General features: G+C 45.6%; 1 protein-coding gene across 1 annotated transcript in view; it reads right to left on the bottom strand.

The window, feature by feature from the left end:
• dnah3 (dynein axonemal heavy chain 3) overlaps positions 1 to 24,573 on the bottom strand; it is a 186,252-nt gene that overhangs the window by 115,674 nt on the left and 46,005 nt on the right. The window contains exons 15-19 of the mRNA XM_078239899.1: positions 15,115 to 15,268; positions 11,183 to 11,327; positions 7,361 to 7,572; positions 5,764 to 5,855; positions 1,862 to 1,976 (exon numbers count right to left, since the gene is read on the bottom strand). Of these exons, the coding sequence (XP_078096025.1) occupies positions 1,862 to 1,976; positions 5,764 to 5,855; positions 7,361 to 7,572; positions 11,183 to 11,327; positions 15,115 to 15,268 (718 nt within the window). The remainder of the gene's footprint in view (positions 1 to 1,861; positions 1,977 to 5,763; positions 5,856 to 7,360; positions 7,573 to 11,182; positions 11,328 to 15,114; positions 15,269 to 24,573) is intronic.

Here is a 24,573-nt window from a genome sequence, read left to right as displayed (position 1 = left end):
TGCAAACTTTGCAACAGGCGATCGGTTGGTCCGTGTAGGGCTGGGGGGCGGGGGGGGGGGGGGGGGGGGGGGGGGGTGGTCGGAGCTGGTCAGCCCATGCAGAGGGCAGTAATTGTAGGGGGGTGGGGAGGGAAATGATTGGCAGACCAGGGGTAGCTAGGAAAAGGTGACTGACAGATTTCTCTGTTCTTGCACAGAACAGAGATATGCACATGCACGATTGCGCCCTCTGCTGCTTGCTGCTGGCCTCCCCTGGTGGCAGGAAACAGATCTTGCTTCATTTTTTCTTCAAAGTGAGGTAAGATTCAATTTTCAACACACCCAAAAAGGTCTTCTGTTTTAACGCTCGTTTGGCACTTAGAAATTTTTTTTTTAAGATCGCCACCCCCCTCCGCCTCCCCTTTTATCATCTTATGCTGAGAAGCCCATTGCACTGAAGGCAGTGGAAAATTTCACACTGAGCTTTGGCAGCCTATATACGTACTAATTCTGTTCTCACCTAACCTCCAAACATATAAGGTCCATTTCAACTTTTGAGAGGGCGAAGGGGCCACTGTAACTTTGAGACCCCGGTCTCAGTTGAATTTTGCACACAAGCTGTGAACACCAAACATGGGTCCCGAGTGCAGCTCATGGCAGACACAGGGGTTTTATTTTCTCTGTAGACCTAGGAGGGAGTTTTTCTGGTCTTTCTAACTCCACACATATACACAAAAACACGCTCAAACAGTTTTAAGCTTTCCTGACCATTTGCAGGTGAAAATCAGTACAGGTGGTCAGAGTACTCATATCGCAAACTCTGCCCTTTTATTCCTAAAGATTGCAATTGAGGTCCTAACTGTGTCAGTTTACATAGTAAAAGTTGCTGAGAACTTGTTTCAAACGGGTGATTCAGCTGCCCAGTGGCAAACCTCTGTGAAAGTTGGAGTGAGACAGTCAGAGTGAATGGCTATTTTTAAACCCTTGAGTTACTGGATAGCAATGCAGAATGCGAATCCTGATTCATTGTTTTCACTACTCCAGCCCAGGGTCATTGCTGAAGATGATAGAGTTCTTGAGGGTAAGTGTTCTGGTCCTGCCTGGCCGGGCAACTGTCACGGGCAGGGTGGACAATTTGACGGACCATTGAAAGGTCCATTGACCTCGGGTGGGACTTTCCATCCAACCCCCACCGTGTCTTTGGCGGCAGAGGCGGCCTGCCATTGGCCAGAAGATCCCGCCACTGTCAATGGCTTTTCCTGTTGTTTGCGCCCTCTGTTGCTGGGGAACCTGCAGCAGGGGTTTGCCAGCAGAATAACCAGAAGATCCCACGGGTGGGAAGGACCTGAAGATTTCGGCCAAGAGATCCAATTGTGACTGAGTTGAGCAAAATCTAGGCCTCACCAAAAGGAGCACTTACTGGACTACTGAAACTCTTCTAGTCTAAATAGAAGTTGTTTATAGTTCATTTTATTATTTATAGCTGGTGGAACTCATTACTTTTTGATTATTTCTTGACTTTGCACTATTGTTTTAATGTATACAATCTACAAAGATAAAAGAGACAGAGAAACACACACACTCACACTTCCAACACTTTTCAACTAGAGTCAATGGGCGGGAGTCTTCGGCTGCATTTGCCCCAAGACCGGAAATTCCCAACCAAGCTCAACGAACCTTTAAATGGTCCACTGAACGTTTAGTCTTGTCCGCTACAATTCCCGCGGCAGGCGAGACGGGAGTATTTCGGCCAATACAATCGCCAATATAATTCGGGATTTGGGAAAATTGTGCAGGATTAACAACCAAAACTTAAATGGTTGCCCCGATACAAAGTGAAGTGGATAATATCCCGAATTCTCTTGCTTTAAAAAATACTTACTGTGTCCCTGTACTTGGTAAAGTTGAAGACCAACTCAACCCATTCTGTTTTCATCTTGGCAAGTGCTTTCTCCAGTGAATACTCCTTGCTGGCTGCTACACCAATCTCTTCCAATCTAAATAGAAGTTGTTTACAGTTCATTTCATTTTTTATAGCTGGTAGAACTCATTACCTTTTGGTTATTTCTTGACTTTGCACTATTGTTTCAATGCATATAATCTACAAAGGTAAAAGAGACAGAGAAACACACTCATACTTCCAACCCTTTTCTTCCCAGGCCAGTGAATTCCATTTAGTACATTAATAATGTCTTTAAATCTCATTTATCTCCATAATTATTTTTAAATGTCCATCATATGTCACTCTATCACGATACAAATGTCTCTATAACACTTTAAAAAAGGGTAGCCAGTCTGACCTCTAATGGGCCTGAGAATCGGATAATAGAAAGGAGTACCCGATTCACCTGAGAGTACGAATTCAGGGGTCAGTTTAGTGCACTAGTGGGCATTCTGCCACCCAGGGGCCACCTGCGGCCCATCATGGTTCTGCATGTGGCCCATGAGACATTATGTTGACCATTGCCCATGCACAGGGTTGCCACATTCTGCTGGTTTCCATCCGCGTAGTTTCTTTCCTACCGGTATGACCAAAGTAAAATGCACGTAAAGCAAGGGCATGTGAGGTGAGGTGCGCACTAATTGCTCACAACATTGACTGTGAGAACAATGCGCTCTCTCTGCATCCAATCTAAGGTTAATGCTTCTTTTGCTTTCACCATTTTAAGTTGCTGACAGTTCTATTAATCAAAGGATCATAGAATCCCTACAGTGCAGAAGGAGGCCATTCGGCCATCAAGCCTGCACCGACAACAATCCCACTCAGGCGTTATCCTCATAACCCCACATATTTACCCTGCTAATTTCCCTGACACTCAGGGGCAATTTAGCATGGCCAATCCACCTAACCCGCACATCTATGGACTGTGGGAGGAAACCGGAGCACCCAGAGGAAACCCACGCAGACACGGGGAGAATGTGCAAACTCCACACAGTCACCCAAGGCTGGAATTGAGCCTGGGTCCCTGGCGCTGTGAGGTGGCAGTGCTAACCACTGTGCCATTGTGCCACCCCTATATAATAAGATATGAACGATTAACCATTTTCTATAACGCATCATGAAATATTAAGTGTATTCATGGGATCATGGTTGGTGAACAAGCCGTATTTCTACCTTGCGGCCCACTGAGATGAAGGAGGGTCACTCATGCAGTCCAGTCACTAGCCCAGGTTGCCCAGCACTGGTTTAGTAGCTCCCCTCTGCATTGCCTTCAGAGGTTGCATACTTCCCTTGCGTCTGAGTGACCAGAACAAGCAAGGATGCTCAAGGACGCAAAAATAGAAAATGCAGGAAAATCTCAGCAGGTCTGTCAGCATCTGTGGAGAGAGGATAGAGCCAACGTTTCAAGTCAGGATGACCCTTCGTCAGAGCTGAAGACAAGGAAAATCGGACAAGATTTATACGATGAGGCTGAAGGGTGGGGTGGGGGGTGGGGAGTTGGGGGGACTCTAATTGATACGAATGGCATAGACAAAAAGACAAAGGGAATGTAAATAGTGATGATAAAGGCTGAGAATGGTGCTGATAGCGTCCATTAAGAGATCGGAATATGTGAATGTTAGAACAAAGAAGCAGAGTGTCAAAGGACAATCTGAGGAATGTGGTAGTTGGCCCGAGTGGGGTGGGGAGTTGGAAAACTAAATGGAAAGTGAGATTATGGAAATGGGAAAATAAAAATAAGAATATAAAGTAATAAAAATGGATGACTTCTTTGCGCCTTGTTCATCCATTTTTATTACTTTATATTCTTATTTTAAATAAATATTCAGATTTATTTTGAATACCAGCACTCCAAATTAAGGAGCATCTTTTGAGCAGAACTCTATCTTGCAGTCCGCAACCATGTCCCTGAGCTTCCATTTGCTTGTCCTTTCAATTCTCCACTTTGCTCCCACTCTGACCTTTCTGTCCTCAGCCTGTGACAGTGTTCCAATAAAGCTCATACCCTCTACGCCAACCATGGCACTTTCATGCCCATACAATCTGTACGGAAACAATGAACCAAACACTCTGTACAGAACCAATGATGTGGAGATGCCGGCGTTGGACTACTCCGGAAGCCAGTGCTGCCAAATAAACCTGTTGGACTTTAACCTGGTGTTGTAAGACTTCTTGCTGTTCAGAACCAATGAACCAAGGACATATGGAAAAGTTTTAAAAAGCCAGTCATTCATTTAAAACTTCATTTGAAATCAAGTTTTCTCCAGCTCTATAAAGTGTCAATCATCTAGACCTTTAAAGTATCGATAGCAGAGACTGTAAGCACTTAACACCTCTTTATTTTGTATAAATTAAAGTTGAGCAATTGAGAAAATACATCTAAAAGCAACGGTTCACAAGCAACGGTTTCCCTTGGGTGCAGCTGATTCAACAAACTAATGCATGTCTGCGCTCTCGGGCAAGCCTCATTATGTATTCACAGTGGAGGGATGCCGGGAATGGGGCTGAAAATCCCGGAATCTGGTCCTGTGTGCCATTTTCAAAGCTCCAGCCATTAACTCTGCCTGACCTGCTGAATATTTGCAACATTTTACATTGTACATTGTCCTTTCCAATTTCCAGGATATATAGTATTGTGCTTCTTTATCAAAGGGGGTTTGTTGCCCTAGGTATGCCCATCCAACAAGGAATTACACAACACCAGACAAATTAATGTAATTTCAGTTCAATTCATAGAAACCATAGAAACCCGACAGTGCAGAAGGAGGTAATTCAGCCCATCGAGTCTGTACTGACAACAATCCCACCCTATCCCCGTAACCCCACATATTCACCTAACTAATCCCCCCAACATTAAGGAGTAAATTAGCATAACCAATCAACCCCAACCTGCACATCTTTGGAGTGTGGGAGGAAACCCACGCAGACACGGAGAGAACGTGCAGACTCCACACAGACAGTGACCCAAGCTACGAATCGAATCCGGGTCCCTGGAGCTGTGAGGCAGTAGTGCTAACCACTGTGCCACCCTCCACTGTGCCATATTAATTAAATAAATGTGTAACAAAACCTAATTTTACTAATGGTGTCTGCGTAACTACTTGTCATTAAAACTCCCATCTGTTTCCCTTACATCCTATACCAGGGCCAGATCGTGGCCCCAAGTCCACTGTTCAAAATGCTGGCAAGACAGGAAAGTGTAGTTGAAGATTCTGCAAGGGACAGCTCCTCCAATCACAGTCTCTTCCTCTCTCATACTTGCTGCTGATAGGCTCACTAATGAGCCTACCGGCAGCAATGTGGAGGGAATGGGAGAGGCTTTCAGGAGGGGGAAGAGATAGAGAGACTGAGGTGCGTGTGGGGGGAGAGAGAAGCTGCTGAGGTGTATGAGGCCCGAGGAGACTGCAGGGCCAGGGAAACTGCGAGGCTGCGGGGGGGAGAGAGTCTGTGGAGCTGCATGGGAGGAGGTAAAGAGAGGCTGTGAGGGGGTGGCAGGGGGTAGTGACTGATCGTGAGGTTCAGATGGGTGTGTGTGTGTATGTGTGGGAGAGGAAAAGAAAAAGAGCGTGTGTGTGTGAGAGAGAAAGAGAGTATGCATGTGTGTCTGACTCACTCCCAGTCTCAGAGTTCACACTTACCCTCACACCCACACGCTGACACTTACTCTCACCCATGTTCACAGTGGTGGGGATGAGTGAGTGAGCACCCAAGCCTGGAAGTGAACCAGACATACCCACTATCACCTTCTCACACTCACCTTTATTAATTAAAAGTAAAGTTTATTTATTAGTCACAAGTAAGGCTTACATTAACACCGCAATGAAGCAAACACATTTGCTCACCTCTCGCTGAAATTTGCAAGTCCAAATTCTAACATTTGTTGCAAGGTGGTGTCTTTATCTGGTTTCACCTCAAATCCAACAATTTCACTGATCTGAAAATAAACCGTCGGTCAGCACAGATTACAAACCCAAATACAAATTGTGTTTTTTGTTAAATGATTAAAATCTGCCAATTCTGAAAATGTTTTCATTTATCATTCAATCGGGCCCCTCTGTCCTGTGGAGGAGATTGGCTTGGGGAGATTTGCTCCTTTGGGGTATGTGTTTCATGTAATTATAAGTAACGTGGTGATTATAAATTGCTTTAGATCCTGGATCTTGTTCTTCATTAAACTTTTGCCTACAGCGCTCTTAAAGATAATTGCAACTGCTTACAACCTCCACAGAGGTGGAGTTTGCATTAGTTCATAAGTTCATAAAATGTAGGAGCAGAATTAGGCCATTCGGCCCATCGAGTCCGCTCCGCCATTCGGCCCATCGAGTCCGCTCCGCCATTCGGCCCATCGAGTCCGCTCCGCCATTCGATCGTGGCTGATAAGCCCCTCATCCCCATTTTCCTGCCTTCTCCCCATAACCCTTCAACCCATTACCAATTAAAAATCTGTCTCACTCCTCCTTAAATTTACTCACTGTACCAGCATCCACAGCACTAGGGGGTAGCGAATTCCACAGATTCACAATCCTGATTTGATGGTCTAATCATGATTCAGTGGGTCACAGATACGGACATTTCAATTTTCAGCAACAACGTGAATTATTGGTTCACTTAGGGATGATGGTGGCGCAGTACAAATGTCATTGGACTAGTAACACAGTAAGGAGTCTAACAACACCAGGTTAAAGTCCAGCGGGTTCATTTGGTAGCAAACGCCACTAGCTTTCGGAGCGCTGCTCCTTCGTCAGATGGAGTGGAAATCTGCCATTGGACTAGTAATCCAGGGACCCAGGCTAATGCTCTAGGGGCGTGGGTTCAAATCCCACTATGGCAGCTCGTGGAATTTAAATTCAATTAATAAAAATCTGGAACTGAAAAGCTAATCTCAATTGTTGTAAAAACCCAGCTGGTTCACTGCTGTCCCTTTTAGGGAAGGAAATCTTCCGTCCTTACCCAGTCTGACCTACGTGCGACTTCAGACCTACAGCAATGTGGTTGACTCTTAAATGCCCTCAGAAATGGCCTCGTACGCTGTTCAGTTCAGGGGGAATCAGGGAGAGACAAGATGTGAGTGTAGCCTTGCCAGCTACACTCACATCCCATCAAAGAATAAGATCATTATCAGGCTTGAATTTCGCTTTCAATTGCTTACATAGAAACATACATAGAAATTAGAAGCAGGAGTAGGCTATTCAGCCCTTCAAGCCTGCTCTGCCATCCATTATCTTGGCTGATCAAAATCAATATCCAAATTTCCCCTTCTCCTCAATCCCTTTAGTCCCAAGAGCTATATCTAATTCACTTCACTTTACACGACTGATGGAAGCTGAAATTCTGGCCGTGTGTGTGATTAAAATGGTCATGCATTCTTGGTCAGATAACAGATCCATGCATTCATCATGGTTTTGTATAGCCATGGTTTCCCAATTTCAAAAGTATTACCTCTTCCCAGTGCCTCTCCTTGATGCCAGGATTACAAATGATTGCGATGATAGGTAGATGAGGTTTAAATTTCTCAATCTTAAGTTTTGCATTTTCTGCCACACGCTTAGGCCCTGAGATGTCTACAAAGGTCTTGGTCAGTTTATACATTGTCCTCCACATAATTGAAACGTCATTAGCGATCTCTTCAGAGTCCAGGCCTTGAAAGGATCCTATAAAATGATGGGGATAGAAATCCCAGCAGAAGAATTATTGGAATGATCAGAACTATTCCAGTCATAATCCAAAGCTAGGCCACGAGCACTCCAGTCCATCTCAAAATTCAGATCTTACCAACACATTGGCCAGAATTTTCCATTCCCGCCAGCAGCGAATCCCTGCTGCAGGTTTCCCAGCAGTTGGGGGGGGGGGGGGGGGGGGGTGCATAGAACGGGAAATCCTGTTTACAGGGCGGGATCAGAAGATCAGAAGCCTTCACTGCTGCGAAACACACCACTGGGGTGCGTGGAAAATTCCACAAATAGGATGGAATTTTCCATTTTTACTTCCAGGTGCTGGAGCAGGAGGGAAAAGTGGTGTATAGCTCACCAGCTTTTAAACCATAGAATCCCTACAGTGCAGAAGAGGCCATTCAGCCCATCAAGTCTGCAGCGACTATCTGAAAGAGCATCCCAACCAGGCCCTACTCTCTGACTTACCCCTGTAACCCTGTGCATTTACCATGGCTGATCCACCTAACCTACACATCTTTGGACACTAAGGGCGTGATCTTACCAGCTGTTCATGCCGCCCTGCCACTGCAGCGAGGATGGAAAATTTGTGTTCAGCCAAATCTCTGTTCACTGCAGCGGGACCAGAAAATCCCCCCTGCGTGAACAGTCGGAAAATTCCACCCTCAGAGGCAATTTACCAGAACTAATCCACCTAACCTGCACATCTTCGAACACTGAGGGGCAATTTAGCATGGCCAATCCACTTTGCCATACTGTCCAGCACTTAAGAAGAAAAAAGTCCTGGAGGTGCAGCAAACGCGGGCGTGATCAGGAACCGAGCTGGGGACTCACTCAGACTTGCCTGGGCTTGTTCCAGCAGTCGGAGTTTTGGACCCGATGGAGTTTAAGACCTTTTCCCTTTCTCTGGAAGGTGCATAGTTATTGTTAATAAACCTTTGTTAGTTCACCGACCTGAGTTCGAGCCTTACCTCGCTACACTACAGACTAAAGGCAAAGTTAAAATTTCCCACCATAATAAACAAAATACTGTGGATGCTAGAATCTGAAACAAGAAGAGAGGATGCTGGAATGACTCGGCAGGTCTTCCAGCATCTATCAGGAGAGAAACAGCGTTAATGTTTCAAGTCATAGACCCTTCATTGTCCATAGACGGTTCTGACAAAGAGTCTGTGGATTCGAAATGTTGGCCAGAACTCTACATCTTGCCCGCCACAGATTCGGAGCGGGCGAGGGTCCGACAATGGAAATCCCCATTGATCTCAGGTGGGAATTTCCGGTCTCACCCGAGCGAGCCTGTAAAACCTCGCCCAATAACTCTGTTTCTCTCCTGATGGATGCTGGCAGACCAGCTGAGTTTTTCCAGCATCTTCTTGTTTAAAATTTCCCAAATTCTGGAAGGCATTGGGAAGTCTAGGACCCCTTTACCAGGCTCAGCCTCTCAGTGCCCCTTCGAACTGCATCTTCCATTGTAGGCTTACGGTTGACCCCATCCTCACCTCCATCGAGCGGCTCTGATTCCTGGCAGCTTGCTAACCTGGCTAAAAATTATAAATCATACTGGGGACGGGCTCCTAATGACCCCAAAATAATATTAGGTACCTCGTTAATAACAGCGGGTCTGTTCCAAATCCCGCTCCATCCCCACCCTAAGGAAAATGGCAAAGGGCATAAACATGGATGGAAGTGCTGGCCACAACACCTTAGCGACCATTGATTTCACTGTCCTGCTGCCTTCCCATCTCATCAGGATCAGGGAAATCTGGCTCTGGGAATTTTTAAAGCCTCTTTACTCAAATGTAAGTAGAATTTTGTACATTTGATTTCAACCAACATACGAACAGGAGCAGGAGTAGGCCCTCAAGCCTGCTCTGCCATTCAATAAGATTGAGGCTGATCTGTTTGTAACCTCAACCCCACATTCCTGCCTACCCCCAATAACTTATCACTCCCTTGTTTATCAAGAATCTATCTCGCTCTGCCTTCAAAATGTTTAAAAATTCTGCTTCCACTGCCTTTGAGCAAGAGAATTCCAGAGACTCATGACCCTCAGAGAAAAAAATCTCCTCATCCCTATCTTAAATGAGTGACCCCTAGTTTTAAATTATCCAACAAGAGGAAACATCGTCTCCACATCCACCCTGTCAATGCCCCTCAGGCTCTTATAGTTCTCAATAAAGTTGCCTCTTACTCTTCTAAACTCTAGTAGATGCAAACCTAACCTGCATTTCATATAGTAAACCATCTCTTATATACTACTAATGCATTTACATCTTTCCTGAAATAAGGAGACCAATATGTACTCACCCACGCTCTGTACAACTCCCTACTCTTTTCTCTAACTCCCCTCACAATAAACAATAACATTCTATTGGTTTTTCTAATTACTTGCTGCACCTGTACACGAGCTTTTTGTGATTCATGCACTAGGACACCCAGATCCCTCTGCACCTCAGAGCTCTGCAAGCACTCACCATTTAGATAATAAGCATTCTTCTATTCTTCCTACCAAAATGGACAGTTCGACATTTGCCCACATTATACCCCATTTCATATTGTTTTAAAATTATGCAGGGTTCAATAAATGGGATTTTCTTTAAATAGGAAAATGTCTGAATAAGAGAAAATGTCTACATCAATGGGGACAAAGTAGAAATGGTCAAGGGTTTCAAGATTTTAGGTGTCCAGATCACCAACAACCTATCCTGGTCCCCCCATGCTGACACTATAGTTAAAAAAGCCCACCAATGCCTCTACTTTCTCAGAAGATGAAGGAAATTTGGCATGTCAGCTACGACTCTCACTAACTTCTATAGATGCAGCAAAGAAAGCATCCTTTCTGGATGCATCACAGCTTGGTATGGCTCCTGCTCTGCCCATGACCACAAGGAACTGCAATGGTCGAGAATGTAGCCCAATCCATCACGCAAACCAGCCTCCTATCCATTGACTCTGTCTACACTTCCCGCTGCCTCGGGAAAGCAGCCACCATAATTAAGGACCCCCACACACCCCGGACATTCTCTCTTCCACCTTCTTCCATCGGGAAAAAGTCTGAAGTCATATACCAACCGACTCAAGAACAGCTTCTTCCCTGCTGCTGTCAGACTTTTAAATGGACCTACCTTGCATTAAGTTGATCTTTCTCTACACCCTAACTATGACTGTAACACTACGTTCTGCACTCTCTCCTTTCCTTCTCGGTAAACACAGTAAGAAGTCTCACAACACCAGCTTAAAGTCCAACAGGTTTATTTGGTATCAAGAGCTCTCGGAGAGCTGCCTCTTCATCAGGTGAATGGCCAGTAAATCAGTGATTTACTGTGCCCACCTTAGTCCAATGCCGGCATCGCCACATCATTCTCTATGAATGGTATGCTTTGTCTGTATAGCGCGCAAGGAACAATACTTTTCACTGTATGCTAATACATGTGACAATAATAAATCAAATCAAACCAGTGTTTGCATGGCAACTTTAAAATGATGGTGGTTTACCTTTTTCTTTGTATTGCTCTGGGAAAGAGACACTATTTGGCCCATGTTTTAACCAGGTTCCTTTTGTTAGTCATCCATTTTATCTGTCAAAACTCACCATTCATCCACATGTCTGACTTTGTGTAGAAATTATATGCTGTGTTCCACAGCTGTTCGTAAGGCTGCTTCTGTCCGACTGTGGTCAGTAATTGAGGGAACTGGGTCATCTTGTGTTCCAACAACTCCTCTTCTCTGTTTATAGCCTTTCAAGAGAAAGAGAGAGAGAGGGTTCATGGTTGACATGGCTGACACCAGATCTTCATTGATTAGGTTTTGATCTTTAAGTTATTCACAGAATAATAGAGTTAGATAGGAGACGATCAGCATCCAGAAGATGCAATGGAAAACACTGATAGAGTGTAAGAAAAGATTGAAATGGATCTGGGTCACAGGACAGCTTGGAATAGTAAATATAGCACTTAAGAGCAGGAGCCATTCGGCCCTTCGAGTATGCCTCGCCATTCAATAAGATTAAGGCTCATCTGGTTGTGGTTGCAACTCCACCTTGCTGTCTGCCCCCTATAACCCTTGACTTCCCTATCCATCAAAAATCAGCCGAACTCTGCCTTGAATAATTTCACTGATCCAGCCTCCACTGCTTCCCAGGGAAGAGATTTCCGTAGGCTAATGACCACCCACTGAGAGAAAAGATTTCTCCCCATCTTCATCTTAAAGGCAAGGCCTCTTATTCTTAAACCACGTTCCCTAGTTTTAGTGGAGTAATGAAACCTAATCTGCGCAAGGGGACCTTTTAAAAGATAAGTTCAAACGGCCCCCTCATGCCAGCTCCACCAAGCTTTGCCCTTCAACACACCCCTCATGCTACACCACATGATGCACCCATACACATCTTATGTCATTCCTCATGGCCCCTGTGCCAGGTTCTGCCCTTCCACACACCCCCATGGGCACCTCACACCCCCTATGAAAAGCTCTGCCATTCCACCCATCCCTACATCCTCGCATGCCAAGTTTTGCCCTTCCACTTTCTCCCTATGGTCCTTCATGCTCCCTATACCAAGTTCTGTCCATCCACTCACCCCATGATGCCACATGCCCCCATGCCAATCTATGGCACTGCCATCCTCATTGACCCATTATACACTTTGGAGAATCAATGAACCCTATAGTGTAAAGTGGGATGTGTAAACAAAAATCCTAAAAAAAAATCATTCATTGAGAAGCTTCCCCTCTTGAAACAAAGTCTGAAGTACAAGTTAATAAAAGTGTCAATCACCCAGGTCCTTTAAAGTTTACAAAACCACAAATCCTTGAAACCACTTAACTTGTCTAAACAAACATAGTGAAAATTACCACAGAGATCAGAGAGTATATTTTAATAGCTGCCAGGTGTCTCAGCCAAGCCTTGGGCAATTTCTCTCAAGGTAGGCCCTGTCGGGAATTTTCCCAGCTCCCTTTATTCATCTCAAGGATGAAAGTCCAGGCCACTGAGTCCCCTCGGGATCTTATAGGTTTCGATAAGACAAGATACACGTTCATCTTGGAGATCAGTGTTTCAACCTGAGTTTCACATGAGATGCTTTTATGTTACCATGTTAGTTTGAATCATGTAGGAGCAACATGTGTGTATCTGCTCCCTGTGCTCGTACTGAGAGAACTGGCTTCCTAATACTGCTGCTAAAACTCCATACCCACAAAAATATCCAAAATAGGAGCACGGATTTGATTTCCCTGAAGCTGAAATTGAACGATCGGTAAGATGGAGCATCCTTTACTGCTGACTGGAGGCTGCCAGATGAAGTGAGTTTAAGCTGTGTAAATCCAATAATAAAAATGTTGAGAACATAGAGAAGCAACACTCCATTTCGTGGACTCCAAATATCTGTTTAAACCTCTGGGGGGAAAGTTCTGCATAAATGGCCTCATATTGTGCACTATCTAGAATGGTTAATTGAATAGTTCCCATGAAAAACATATGACTGTGAACTCTCTCGCATAGCTTGCATTGAAATCAGCAATCTTTTACAGACAGGATAAGGAAACCCAGTTTAGGAAAATTCTCATCAAAGGAAAGCAGCCATGAACAGGCCTTCTTGTCCAAGCACGTAGTCCACTACCAGCCGATTGCAGAGCATGTAAATAGTATTAAATATTTTTTCCGATGAAAGAGAACACATGGTGCTGGGATGTGTGATGTTGTTGAATTCTGAGACACTGACCTATGCTTGTGACCATCTACAGGGTGGCACGGTGGTTAGCACTGCTGCGCCAGGGACCCAGGTTCAATTCTAGCCTTGGGTGTCTGTGTAGAGTTTGCACATTCTCCCCGTGTCTGCGTGGGTTTCCTCCGGGTGCTCCGGTTTCCTCCCACACTCCAAAGATGTTCAGGTTAGGGGAACTGGCCATTTTAAATTTCCCCTTTTGTCTCAAAGAAATGTGTAGGTTAAGGGGATCTGTGGGCTAAATACGTTGGGTTATGGGGATGGTGGGTGCGCCTGGGTAAGATGTTCTGTCAGAGAGTTGGTGCAGACTCAATGGGCCGAATGGCCTCTTTCTGCACTGTAGAGATTCTATAATTCTACAAGTTAAGTTCCTGATCTCTCCAGTACTTGAAAAATTCAGACGGGGAAGGAATGGGAATTCCAGGGCACTGTAACATATTATGTAGTGGCTGAACAGGATGCAATGTGGGCAGTTACTTTTCACCATACCAGTCGGGGATAGTGTAGGTAGTAGCAGCAATATTCTTCTCGTTGTTTAAGTTTGTCCAAATTGTAAGTGATTTCGAAGGTGACACTTTTTACACCTGAAACTGCATTAAGGAGTTTGATTATCGTGGGGCGAGAGTGCATGCTGCCGGCCCCCACTCTATGGTTAGCTTGGCAACTGGTGTGGGCGCACAGCACACGGTGTTTCTTCTATTTTCGCCCTCTGCTGCAGTCAACTCAGGATTCCCAATCGTGGCTTATGCCGTGATATTATGAGGGGGCAAAATGAGGAGGCAGGTCTTGAGAACTACCTCAGCCAGTCCACCACCTGGAAGTTCCCTCCAAGCAATTCCCGCCCCGACATGGAAATCTATCGCCCTTCCTTCACTGTCGCTAGGTCAAAATATTGTAATTCCCTCCATAACAGCACTATGGGTGTACCTACACCTCGGAGACTGCAGCAGTTCAAGAAGGCAGCGCACGGCCACCTTCTCAAGGGGCAATTGAGGATGGACAATCTGCACCACACTATTAGCCAACTGAGCTAACTGGTCCCTGATGGAGGAAAAAAAGGGAAGAAGAAATGGATCAAGTCACTAAATTGAACTCAATAATATTTGTTCCAAGGAGATGGGTGGCACAGTGGCACAGTGGTTAGCACTGCTGCCTCACAGCTCCAGGCACACGGGTTCGATTCCAGCCTTGGGTCACTGTCTGTGCAGAGTTTGCATGTTCTCCCCATGTCTGCATGGGTTACCTCCGGGTCCTCTGGTTTCTTCCCACAGTCCAAAAATGTGTAGGTTAGGTGGATTGGCCATGCTAAATTGCCCTGTAGTGTCCCAAGATGTGCAAGTTAGGTGGATTAGCTATGCTAAATTGCCCCTTAGTGTCCAAAGATGTGCAGGTTAGGGGGATTAGCCATGGCAAATGTGCAAGGTTACACGGATAGAGCAGAGTGGAGGGCTTGGGTGGGATGCTCTTTCGGAGAGTCGGTGCAGACTTGATGGGCTGGATGGCCTCTTTCTGCACTGTAGGGATTTTATGGTTGGTTCAAAAAGGACATGATTAATATTCTGCCATGGACATTCTACAACAGCAAGCTAAATGTCTGTGCGTGGTTGGCAATGCTGGGCAGAGCTGGGCAGGTCTTGTAAATAAATCGGCTCAGTGCGCACAAACGACCGAAGCCACGAGAATGGATTATTGTGGTTTTGGCTAGTTCCAAAAGCCTCTCCACATCAGAACGAGTTGCAAAATGTGCTCCTGAATAAAGAAGATGGACAGAATAATATGTAATTAGCTGCACTAAAAGGTTACGCACATCTGCCTCATCCATGGCTGCATCCAGATTGTTAGTTAATTCACTGAGCTTTTCCACATTATTCCTCATTTCGTCAATAGTTATAATTTCTTTCTTCTTGAAGCTGTCTACTTCTTTGCCATACGCCACCACCTTCTTTTGAAATTCTTTTATTCTAAAGAAAAACACAACAAATTATATTAGCAGAGATTATTTTTCAAAGCGTCATTTGAAATTCTGGGACATAAGAGAGTTTAAATGCAATAGCACCCTGAAAACAGCTGAGCAGATTACGATGTGTGATTAAGCTGCGCCTATTGACTACAAAGCAAGCAGCAGGTCGGCATGGTGGCACAGTGGTTAGCACTGCTGCCTCACAGCGCCAGGGACCTGGGTTCGATTCCCAGCTTGGGTCACTGTCTGTGTGGAGTTTGCACGTTCTCCCCGTGTCTGCGTGGGTTTCCTCCGGGTGCTCCGGTTTCCTCCCACAGTGAGAAAGACGTGCTGGTTAGGGTGCATTGACCCGAACAGGTGCCGGAGTGTGGTGACTAGGGGAAATTTCACAGTAACTTCATTGCAGTGTTAATGTAAGCCTTACTTGTGACTGTTAAATAAACTTTAAAAAAGGTCAATTACATCCTGGGACCCAAGCAGCAGCAAGCTCTGTTGTTTATTGGTCAGACACCTAAGCAAGGGACCAATGTCCCTTGAGTAGGTATAGCATCTCTACAGTGCAGAAGGAGGTCTTTCGGCCCATCGAGCCTGCACTGACTCTCCAACAGAGCACCTTACCCAGGTTTTATTCCTGTAACCCCCTTGTATTTAACCTGCTACTCCCCCTAACCTACACGTCTTAGGACATTCAGGGGCAATTTAGCATGGCCAATCCACCTAACCTGCACATTCTTGGAGTGTGGAAGGAAACCGGAGCACCCGGAGGAAACCCACACAGACACAGGGAATGTGTGCAAACTCTACACAAAGAGTGACCCAAGTCAGGAATCGAACCCGGGTCCCTGGCGCTGTGAGGCAGCAGTGCTAGCCACTGTGCCACTTGGACTGGAATCATGCATTGTCAGGCTGCTGCAGTCATAGCTGTAGATTGCAGCTAGCAAACAAGCTGGCAGGGTGTTGCAATCCTCCAACACCGTATTGCTTGTATTATTGAAGCGCTACCCCAGGGAAGTGGAAGTGTTGTCACGCAGCACGGATCGGCTGACCTCTCTCAGGAAGACAGCGTTCTTTCTCCTCTCCCCCGAGCCCACACTGCTGTCACGTTGCTGCAGTCGGGTCTAAGTCTGGAGTTGCTCCAGATCATCCTGCAGTTTCCCCAGTGAAATTCAGCAGCTGGCCACCAGCCATTCTGCAACACTTGGTCGGCACTGGGACAGCCAACCAAACACTCCAGATAGACACCATGGGAATGCCACAAGGATCATTCGTTCGGTTTTGTATCTGGAATGTTTATTTTATTTCTTATTTGTGACCCAGTGAATACGGAGATGGTTAATAGCAAACGATAGGGTGTGTGGGACAGTTTGTGAATGGGGAATTGGAATTCCAATACTGGTATCGCACTTGCGCGAGTTTTTCAATGCCAGCTACAAAGGCAGGGGTGATCCAAGCTGCCTCCCGCTCCTATTTTGATTTGATTTGATTTATTATTGTCATGTGTATTAGTACACAGTAAAAAGTATTCTTTCTTGCGTACTATACAAAGCATACAAGCATAGTGAATGAAAGGAGAGAGCGCAGAATATAGTGTTACAGTCATAGCTAGGGTGAGAGAAAGATCAACTTAAGTAAGTTTTAGAAGCATAAAAAGAGAGTAAAAGATAGAATTAGAAGGTGTGCTGGGCACAGCTTGCAAGAAGTCACCTCACTCCAGCACCATCTATAGCTTCCATCTATGCAGTTTGCTATATGGTTGGTGGCATGGACTGTCCTCCCATGATGGGCGTGAATCTTGACACCTACTCTACCAAGTACTCCTCCTGAACAGCCAAGGCCCCAGAAATGTTTTAGAATGCTAATTGTCTAATCTATTACATTATCATAGAATCACAGAATTGTTACGGTGCACAAGGAGGCCATTTGGCCCATCATGCCTGTACCGGCTTTCCAAACGAGCATTATGACATCATGACTTAGTGCCATTCCCCTGCCCTTTCCCCGAACCCCTGCACATCGTTTCTATTCAAATAATCATCTATTGCCCTCTTGAATGCCTCGATTAAACCTGCCTCCACCACATTCCCAGGCAGTGCATTCCAGATCCCAACCACTCACTGTGTGAAAAAGTTTATTCTCGCATCACATTTGCTTCTTTTGCAAATCACTTTGATTCTATGCCCTCTTGTTCCCGACCCTTTTAAGAGTGGGAACCATTTCTCCCTATCTACTCTGTCCAACCCCCTCATGATTTTGAACATCTCTATCAAATCTCCTCTTAACCTTCTTCACTCGGGCGGCACGGTGGCACAGTGTTTAGCACTGCTGCCTCACAGTGCCAGGGATCCAGGTTAGATTCCTGGTTTGGGTCATTGTCTGTGTGGAGTCTGCACGTTCTCCCCGTGTCTGTGTGGGTTTCCTCTCGGTGCTCTGGTTTCCTCCCACAGTCCGAAAGACGTGCTGGTTGGGTGCACTGGCCATGCTAAATTCTCTCTGTGTATCTGAACAGGCGCCAGAGTGTGGCGACTAGGGGATTTTCACAGTGACTTCATTGCAGTGTTAATGTAAGCCTACTTGTGAGATTAATAAATAAACTTTAAACTTTCCAAGGTGGACAGTCCCAACCTCTCCAATCTATCCTCATAACTAATGTTTCTTGTCCCTGGAACCATTCTTGTAAAGCTCTCTGCACTCTCTCCAATGTGTTCACATCCCTCCTATAGTGTGGCTCCCAGAACTGTGCACAATATTCCAGCTGAGGTCTAACTAGTGTCCTGTACAAGTTCAGTATAACCTCATTACTCCTGTACATAGCATCCCAGATGTTTTGATGTCAGACAACAGTCCTCAGTTTGTTAATAAGCCGGGCAGGAATCATGTGACCAGTTCACCTGGCTATCCTCAGCCGAAAGGAGAAACAGAAAGAGGCATTTGAACAATCAAAGAGTTGATGAAAAAGAATGAAGATATTAACTTAGCCCTTCTTAACTACAGAGCGTCACTGCTAGAAAACGGGTTCTCACCATCAGAACTATTGACGGCTGTGAACACAAAACTTCCAACTCTACAACAAACACTACAGCTTAACATTACCTCAGATGATTGTGAGAAAGTTAGGAAACGTAAGGATAAGTAGAAAGTCACACTTGTAATTTTAACTTCCAGCGCAGAGCACAAGGCTTGAAACCTACAGCCCAGGAGAAAGCATGGGCTCAACAAAAAGAAGGCATTGTAATAGAAAGAGTTTCAAGCCGAGATCTTATAGAATTGAGACCAACCAAAAAAATATCAGAAATTATGTGTGGCAGCATAGTGTGTGTGTGTGTGTGCGTGTGTGACTGAGTGAGTGTGTGTGTGAGTGTGTGTGTGTGTGTTGGGAGAATGGGGTTGGTACACTGGAGGCATCAGTCATGTGGTCAGCAGATAGCCCTTGTCACCCAGTAGCCACCCACTGGTTGGCCACGGTGGCTCAATCACAAACTGATTGATTGACACAGAGGCCGAATTGTTACGGCCATTCACATCGACGAGATTTTCCCATCCCGCGGCATTGGACAGAGATTTGGCTGGGTGCCAAATTCTCCGACCTGACTGCAGCGACAGTGTGGCGTGAACGGTGGGTAAGATCACGCCCAGAAAAAGGACGTCATGACTTCTGCCAGGGTACCGTGCACTGCCCTGCATGATTCTCTGTCCACGATCACATGCCAGCAATTCATAGAGAGTGGAATACAAACATACATACAAATTAGGAGCAGGAGAAGGCTTCTCGGCCTACTCAAGCCTGCTCCACCATTCAACAAGATCATTGCTGATCTGATTGTAACCTCAACTCTACATTCCTGCCTACCCCCGATAACCTTTCAGCCCCTCGTTAATCAAGAATCTATCTAGCTCTACCTTAAAAACATTTAAGGATTCTGCTTTTGAGGAAGAGAGTTTCAGAGACTCACAACCCTCTGAGAAAAAAGAAATTCTCCTCATCTCCATCTTAAATGAATCACCCCTTATTTTTTAAACAGTGGCCCCGAGCTCTGGACTCTCCCACAAGAGGAAACATCCTCACCACATCCACCCTGGCCACGCCCCTCAGGATCTTAAAAATGAAATAAAAATTGTGTTAAAAGCTCTCCTAAAAAAACATACACACACACACACCTCACACAAAAGTGAAAGGGCTCAGAGCAGAGGAATGCAACATGGCCGCATGTGATGTAGCAACTGCTTTTAATTTAGTGTTTGCATAATTTCCAGTGCAGGTGATTTAACGTTGACCCTCGCTACACTGTGTAATGAGGGTCAACTGCTGAGAATGTATTCTGGGCATTATATGTCACCAAAGAACACATTTTGAAGAGAAACTACATCATTATCACAGTACCAGCCCAGGAATGCGCCAAGACTTCAGGCCTTATATCGCCTCTGTCGCACCATTGTTCTGCATCACTTCATCCCAGGCAAGGTCAGAAATTTAGGTGGAAGGTTAGGTGCATTGACCCGGACGGGCACCGGAGTGTGGCGACTAGGGGAATGTCACAGTAACTTCATTGCAGTGTTAATGGAAGCCTTACTTGTGACACCAATTAATAAACTTTGAAAAAAAAATGCTCTGAGCTCCGACAAAGGGTCACCCAGACTGGAAACATTGGCTCTATTTCTCTCTCCACAGATGCTGTCAGACCTGCTGAGATTTTCCAGCATTTTCTGTTTTTGTTTCAAAAATCGACCTTCTTTTAAAAAAAAGCTGCACTTCATAAAGAAGGACAGTTATCTGGCAACAAATTTAAGGAAGGAATTAACGAGTAGATTCTGTTGATGTCAGAAAGCACTGGGAGGATTATCATTGCGATTTGCAATGTCTGAAACCTGATATATCATTGCTTCATAATTTGCTAACGTCCAACAGGTTTATTTGGTAGCACAAGCCACAAGCTTTCGGAGCGCTGCTCCTTCATCAGGTGAGTGGGAGTTGTGTTCACAAACAGGGCATATAAAGGCACAAACTCAATTTACAAGATAATGGTTGGAATGCAAGTCTTTACAGGTAATCAAGTTTTACAGGTGCAGACAATGTGAGTGGAGAGAGGGTTAAGCACAGGGTAAAGAGGCGTGTATTGTCTCCAGCCGGGACAGTTAGTGAGATTTTGCAAGCCCAGACAAGTCGTGGGGTTACAGGTAGTGTGACATGAACCTCATGAGGATGGCCGCAACCAGGATCTTGGGTTCATGTCACACTATCTGTAACCCCCCACGACTTGCCTGGGCTTGCAAAATCTCACTAACTGTCCTGGCTGGAGACAAGACACGTCTCTTTAACCTGTCCTTAACCCTCTCTCCACTCACATTGTCTGTACCTTTAAGACTTGATTACCTGTAAAGACCCGCATTCCAACCATTATCTTGTAAATTGAGTTTGTGTCTCTATATGCCCTGTTTGTGAACACGACTCCCACTCACCTGAAGAAGGAGCAGCGCTCCGAAAGCTTGTGGCTTGTGCTACCAAATAAACCTGTTGGACTTTAACCTGGTGTTGTGAGACTTCTTACTGTGCCCACCCCATTCCAACGCCGGCATCTCCACATCATAATTTGCTGCCAGCTATCACTCCCTGTCCGAATTGAAGTTTTACAATAAAAGAGATTATTGTGACTCAGTTTAGCTCTGACGAATGAAAGTAATGCGGGAGAGTATCACACATAATTTCTTGAATCTTTATAAAGCCCTGTATCTAACAAAGAATTGTTTCCCTATAAAGGTTAATTAGCTGCTGCTGAAAAGGCTTCTTACACTCGGATTACTGAAAAAACATCATGTACTGTTTGACATCAGGGCGTGTTGCTAAGCACACATTTGATGTTCTCACAACGCACCTTGTAACCCGGATTCAAAGGCCTCGGATAACAAATGTTTGCAAAGGGTCATCTCTTTAAAGTCTATCAATCACCATATTGCTTTCAATTTTTGAAAAGATTTCAATTAAAGCCAAACTAAATCTGAAACCATTTAAACTGCACAATAAGAGAAAAAATATTGACATTTCTGAAATGGTGGCTCCAGGTCTGAGCACAAAACACCTATTATCAGCAAGTGATAAAAATCAGACAAAAATATGAAATCAATTCAAAATGAGCGAGGTTCATGCATCTTTCTTCATCAGCAGCACATGAATGAAGGCCAAAATCTGCTGCCATGCCCTTTTCAAAAAGATACACAGCAATTGTATTTGATAGTTCAATTTTACGGGTCATCAGTGGGTAGGAAAATGGGTGGATGGACTCATAAATTAGGGCACCATGCCAATGGTGGCGTACCCACTGTCAGCCATGAGTGTATGGACGGTGAAGAAGGTGTCACCCGCCTGTGGCCCAATTAAAGGTCTCATCCTGCCCTCTGCTCCCATTTAATGAGGTGCACCCAATGTGTAGCCTGGCAGGTCTAAGCCTGCAAACTCCTGGTTCATAAAAAGGAAGGTGGGGGAGTGGGAATACCACCTTCCCGGGCTCCCTGTACCAATTGGAGGCCTGCCCCCATGGCATTGCTTCCCCATGTTTGCCTTCCCAGGCCCCTCCTCAGTCCAACACGGCCCACACAACACTCTCTCCATCCCTCACTGGAGCCTGTCAGGACTTTCCTCAATCCCTGTGTCCATTGCTGAACTCTATTTCCTTGGCCAATCTGCAGTACCAATAATGGCCATCTGTCCTGTCAGGCTCTGCCAGTGTACAGAGCTGCTAGCCTCTGGTTGGCCAGTGTACAGAGTTGCTAACCTCTGATTGGCCAGTGTATAGAGCTGCTAGCCTCCGACTGGCCAGTGCACTGAGTGCTAACCTCTGATTGGCCAATGTACAGAGCTGCTAGCCTCTTATTGGCCAATGTACAGAGCTGCTAGCCTCTGATTGGCCAATGTATAGAGCTGCTAGCCTTTGAATGCAGTAAGAAGTCTCACACCAGGTTAAAGTCCAACAGGTTTATTTGGTAGCAAACACCATAAGCTTTCGGAGCGCCGCTCCTTCGTCAGATGGAGTGGAAATGCTGGCCTTTGAATGGCCAGCAGCTCTATGATTTGCAACTTCATATTAATTGAAAGGCTGCTGCATGAAAAATTAAAGTGGGTGGAGCCAGTCAAGTGGAGGTGGGCTTGTTCCTGGAAATTTACAATGGGGTGTGAGGAACCTGCTCTCAGAGTAAAACTCAGCCCAAACTCTTTGCTAAGTTGCTATGTAGCAAGATATCTAAAGCACTTTAGAACTTAAAGCCCACCAATTTTACGTCTAATATGGGTTTCTTTAAAAGATTGCCTGTACATTAAAGGAAGGGCATTCTAAAATAAAACTGAGGATGGAATTCTACCCTGCCCCGGCTCCCACACCAGCAGGTTCTGAGGCAGGAAGAAATAGCAGGGATTGGATTCCCCCCGCGATCCCACCCACCCCAACATGGTGGTGATTTTATGGTAGACCAGGCAGGACATTGGACAGGAAGCCCAACCTTGTCCTAGTTAAGGTATGGCTATCTGGCTATCTGGCTGCATGGCTATTTAAGGGCCTTTTAACGCCCAGCCTCAATTTTAGGCTGGTGGGCAGATGACAGTTATTTGGTTTCAGACAGGAAGGGGAAGAGGGATGCCACCATCAGAAGCACCCTTTTGAATGGGGGCACCCTCCCTTTAAGGCCTGGTAATCTCCAGATCTCCCTCCCTCCCGGCCTATCCCCTGAGATCCCCATCATGACTGCACAGACGTTCCTTGGACAACAGTGGTTAGCATTGCTGCTTCACAATGGAGTTTGCATGTTTCCTCCCACAGTCCAAAGATGTGTGGGTTAGGTGGATTGGCCATGCTGAATTGCCCCTTAGTATCTCAAGGTATATAGGTTAGGGGGATTAGCGGGGTAAATATCTTGGGTTATGGGGATAGGGCCTGGGTAAGTTAAAAAAGGTGGTTTGGTGCAGACTCGATGGGCTGAATGGTCTCCTTCTGCACTGTCGAGATTCTATGATTACCTTCCCCACCCTTGGATACCATGTCCCGAAATTTGGTCCTAGGCAGTTCCCTGCAATGCCTCTTCCGGCCACTGCTGTGCTGTGCCTGGAGGGACTGGAGCACTGTCAGCCAATCTGATTGGCAGGACTGCCTCTTAATGATTGGTGGAAGTACTGCCTTCTGCCAATCAGAGCTCATTAGAGCTCAAATTGGCAGCGGGGCTGCTGGAGTCAGCAGGGATGAATTCCCCACCGACTCTTTGGATAGAGGGGCCCCGAGTCAATCAGTTCCTGCTGGTAAAATGTGAACATATAGACAAGGCGACATTATAGAGAATATACCCACTTAGAGCACATTTTGTATATTTACAAACTTCAACCTATTCAGAATTAACACAAGAACACAAGAAATAGAAGCAGGAGTAGGCCACCAGGTCCCTAGCCAATCTTGCCATTCAAGGGCAGCACGGTGGCACAGTGGTTAGCACTACTGCCTCACAGCGCCAGGGACCCGGGTTCAGTTCTGGCCTTGGGTCACTGTCTGTGTGGAGTTTGCAAATTCTCCCCATGTCTGTGTGGGTTTCCTCCGGGTGGTCCGGTTTCCTCCCACAGTCCAAAGATGTGCAGGTTAGGTGGATTGGCCATGTTAAATTGACCCTAGTGTCAGGGGATTAACGGGGTAAATATTTGGGGTTACGGGAATAGGGTCTCAGTGGGATAGTGGTTGGTGCAGACTTGATGGGCCGAATGGCCTCCTTCTGCACTGTAGGAATTCTATGAATATGATCATGGTTGATCTGTGCCAGCCTCAGCTCCTTTTCTGTGCCATTTCCCCATCGCCCTCTATTCCTCAATCTATCAAATATTTATCCACCTCCACTTTAAATATTTTTAATGATCCAGCCTCCACCATCTTTTGGGGCAGAGAATTCCAGAGATTCACCACCCTCTGCGAGAAGAAATTTCTACGCACTTCAGTTTTAAATGACCAGTCCTTTATCTTGTAGCTTTGTCCCCTTGTTTAAGACTCTCCCACTAATGAAAACATCTCACCATCTACCCTGTCAAACCCCCTTCTGTTTGAATAAGGTCACCCCTCACTCTTCTAAACTCCAAGGAATACACACCCAGACTATTTAGTCTCTCTGGATAGGACAACCCTCTCATCTCAGAAATCAGCCTGGGAATCTCTTTTGGACTGCCTCCAATGTTCTACATCCTTTTAAACGTAAGGGGACCAAAACTGTACACACTATTCCAGGTGAGGCCTCACCAAAACCCTGTACAATTCCAACAAAACCTCTCTATTTTTATACTCCAACCCCTTT

This window comes from Mustelus asterias, chromosome 23, assembly GCF_964213995.1.
Source record: "Mustelus asterias chromosome 23, sMusAst1.hap1.1, whole genome shotgun sequence".
NCBI classification, from domain to species: Eukaryota; Metazoa; Chordata; class Chondrichthyes; order Carcharhiniformes; family Triakidae; genus Mustelus; species Mustelus asterias.
This window is presented reverse-complemented; position numbering and strand designations above follow the sequence as displayed.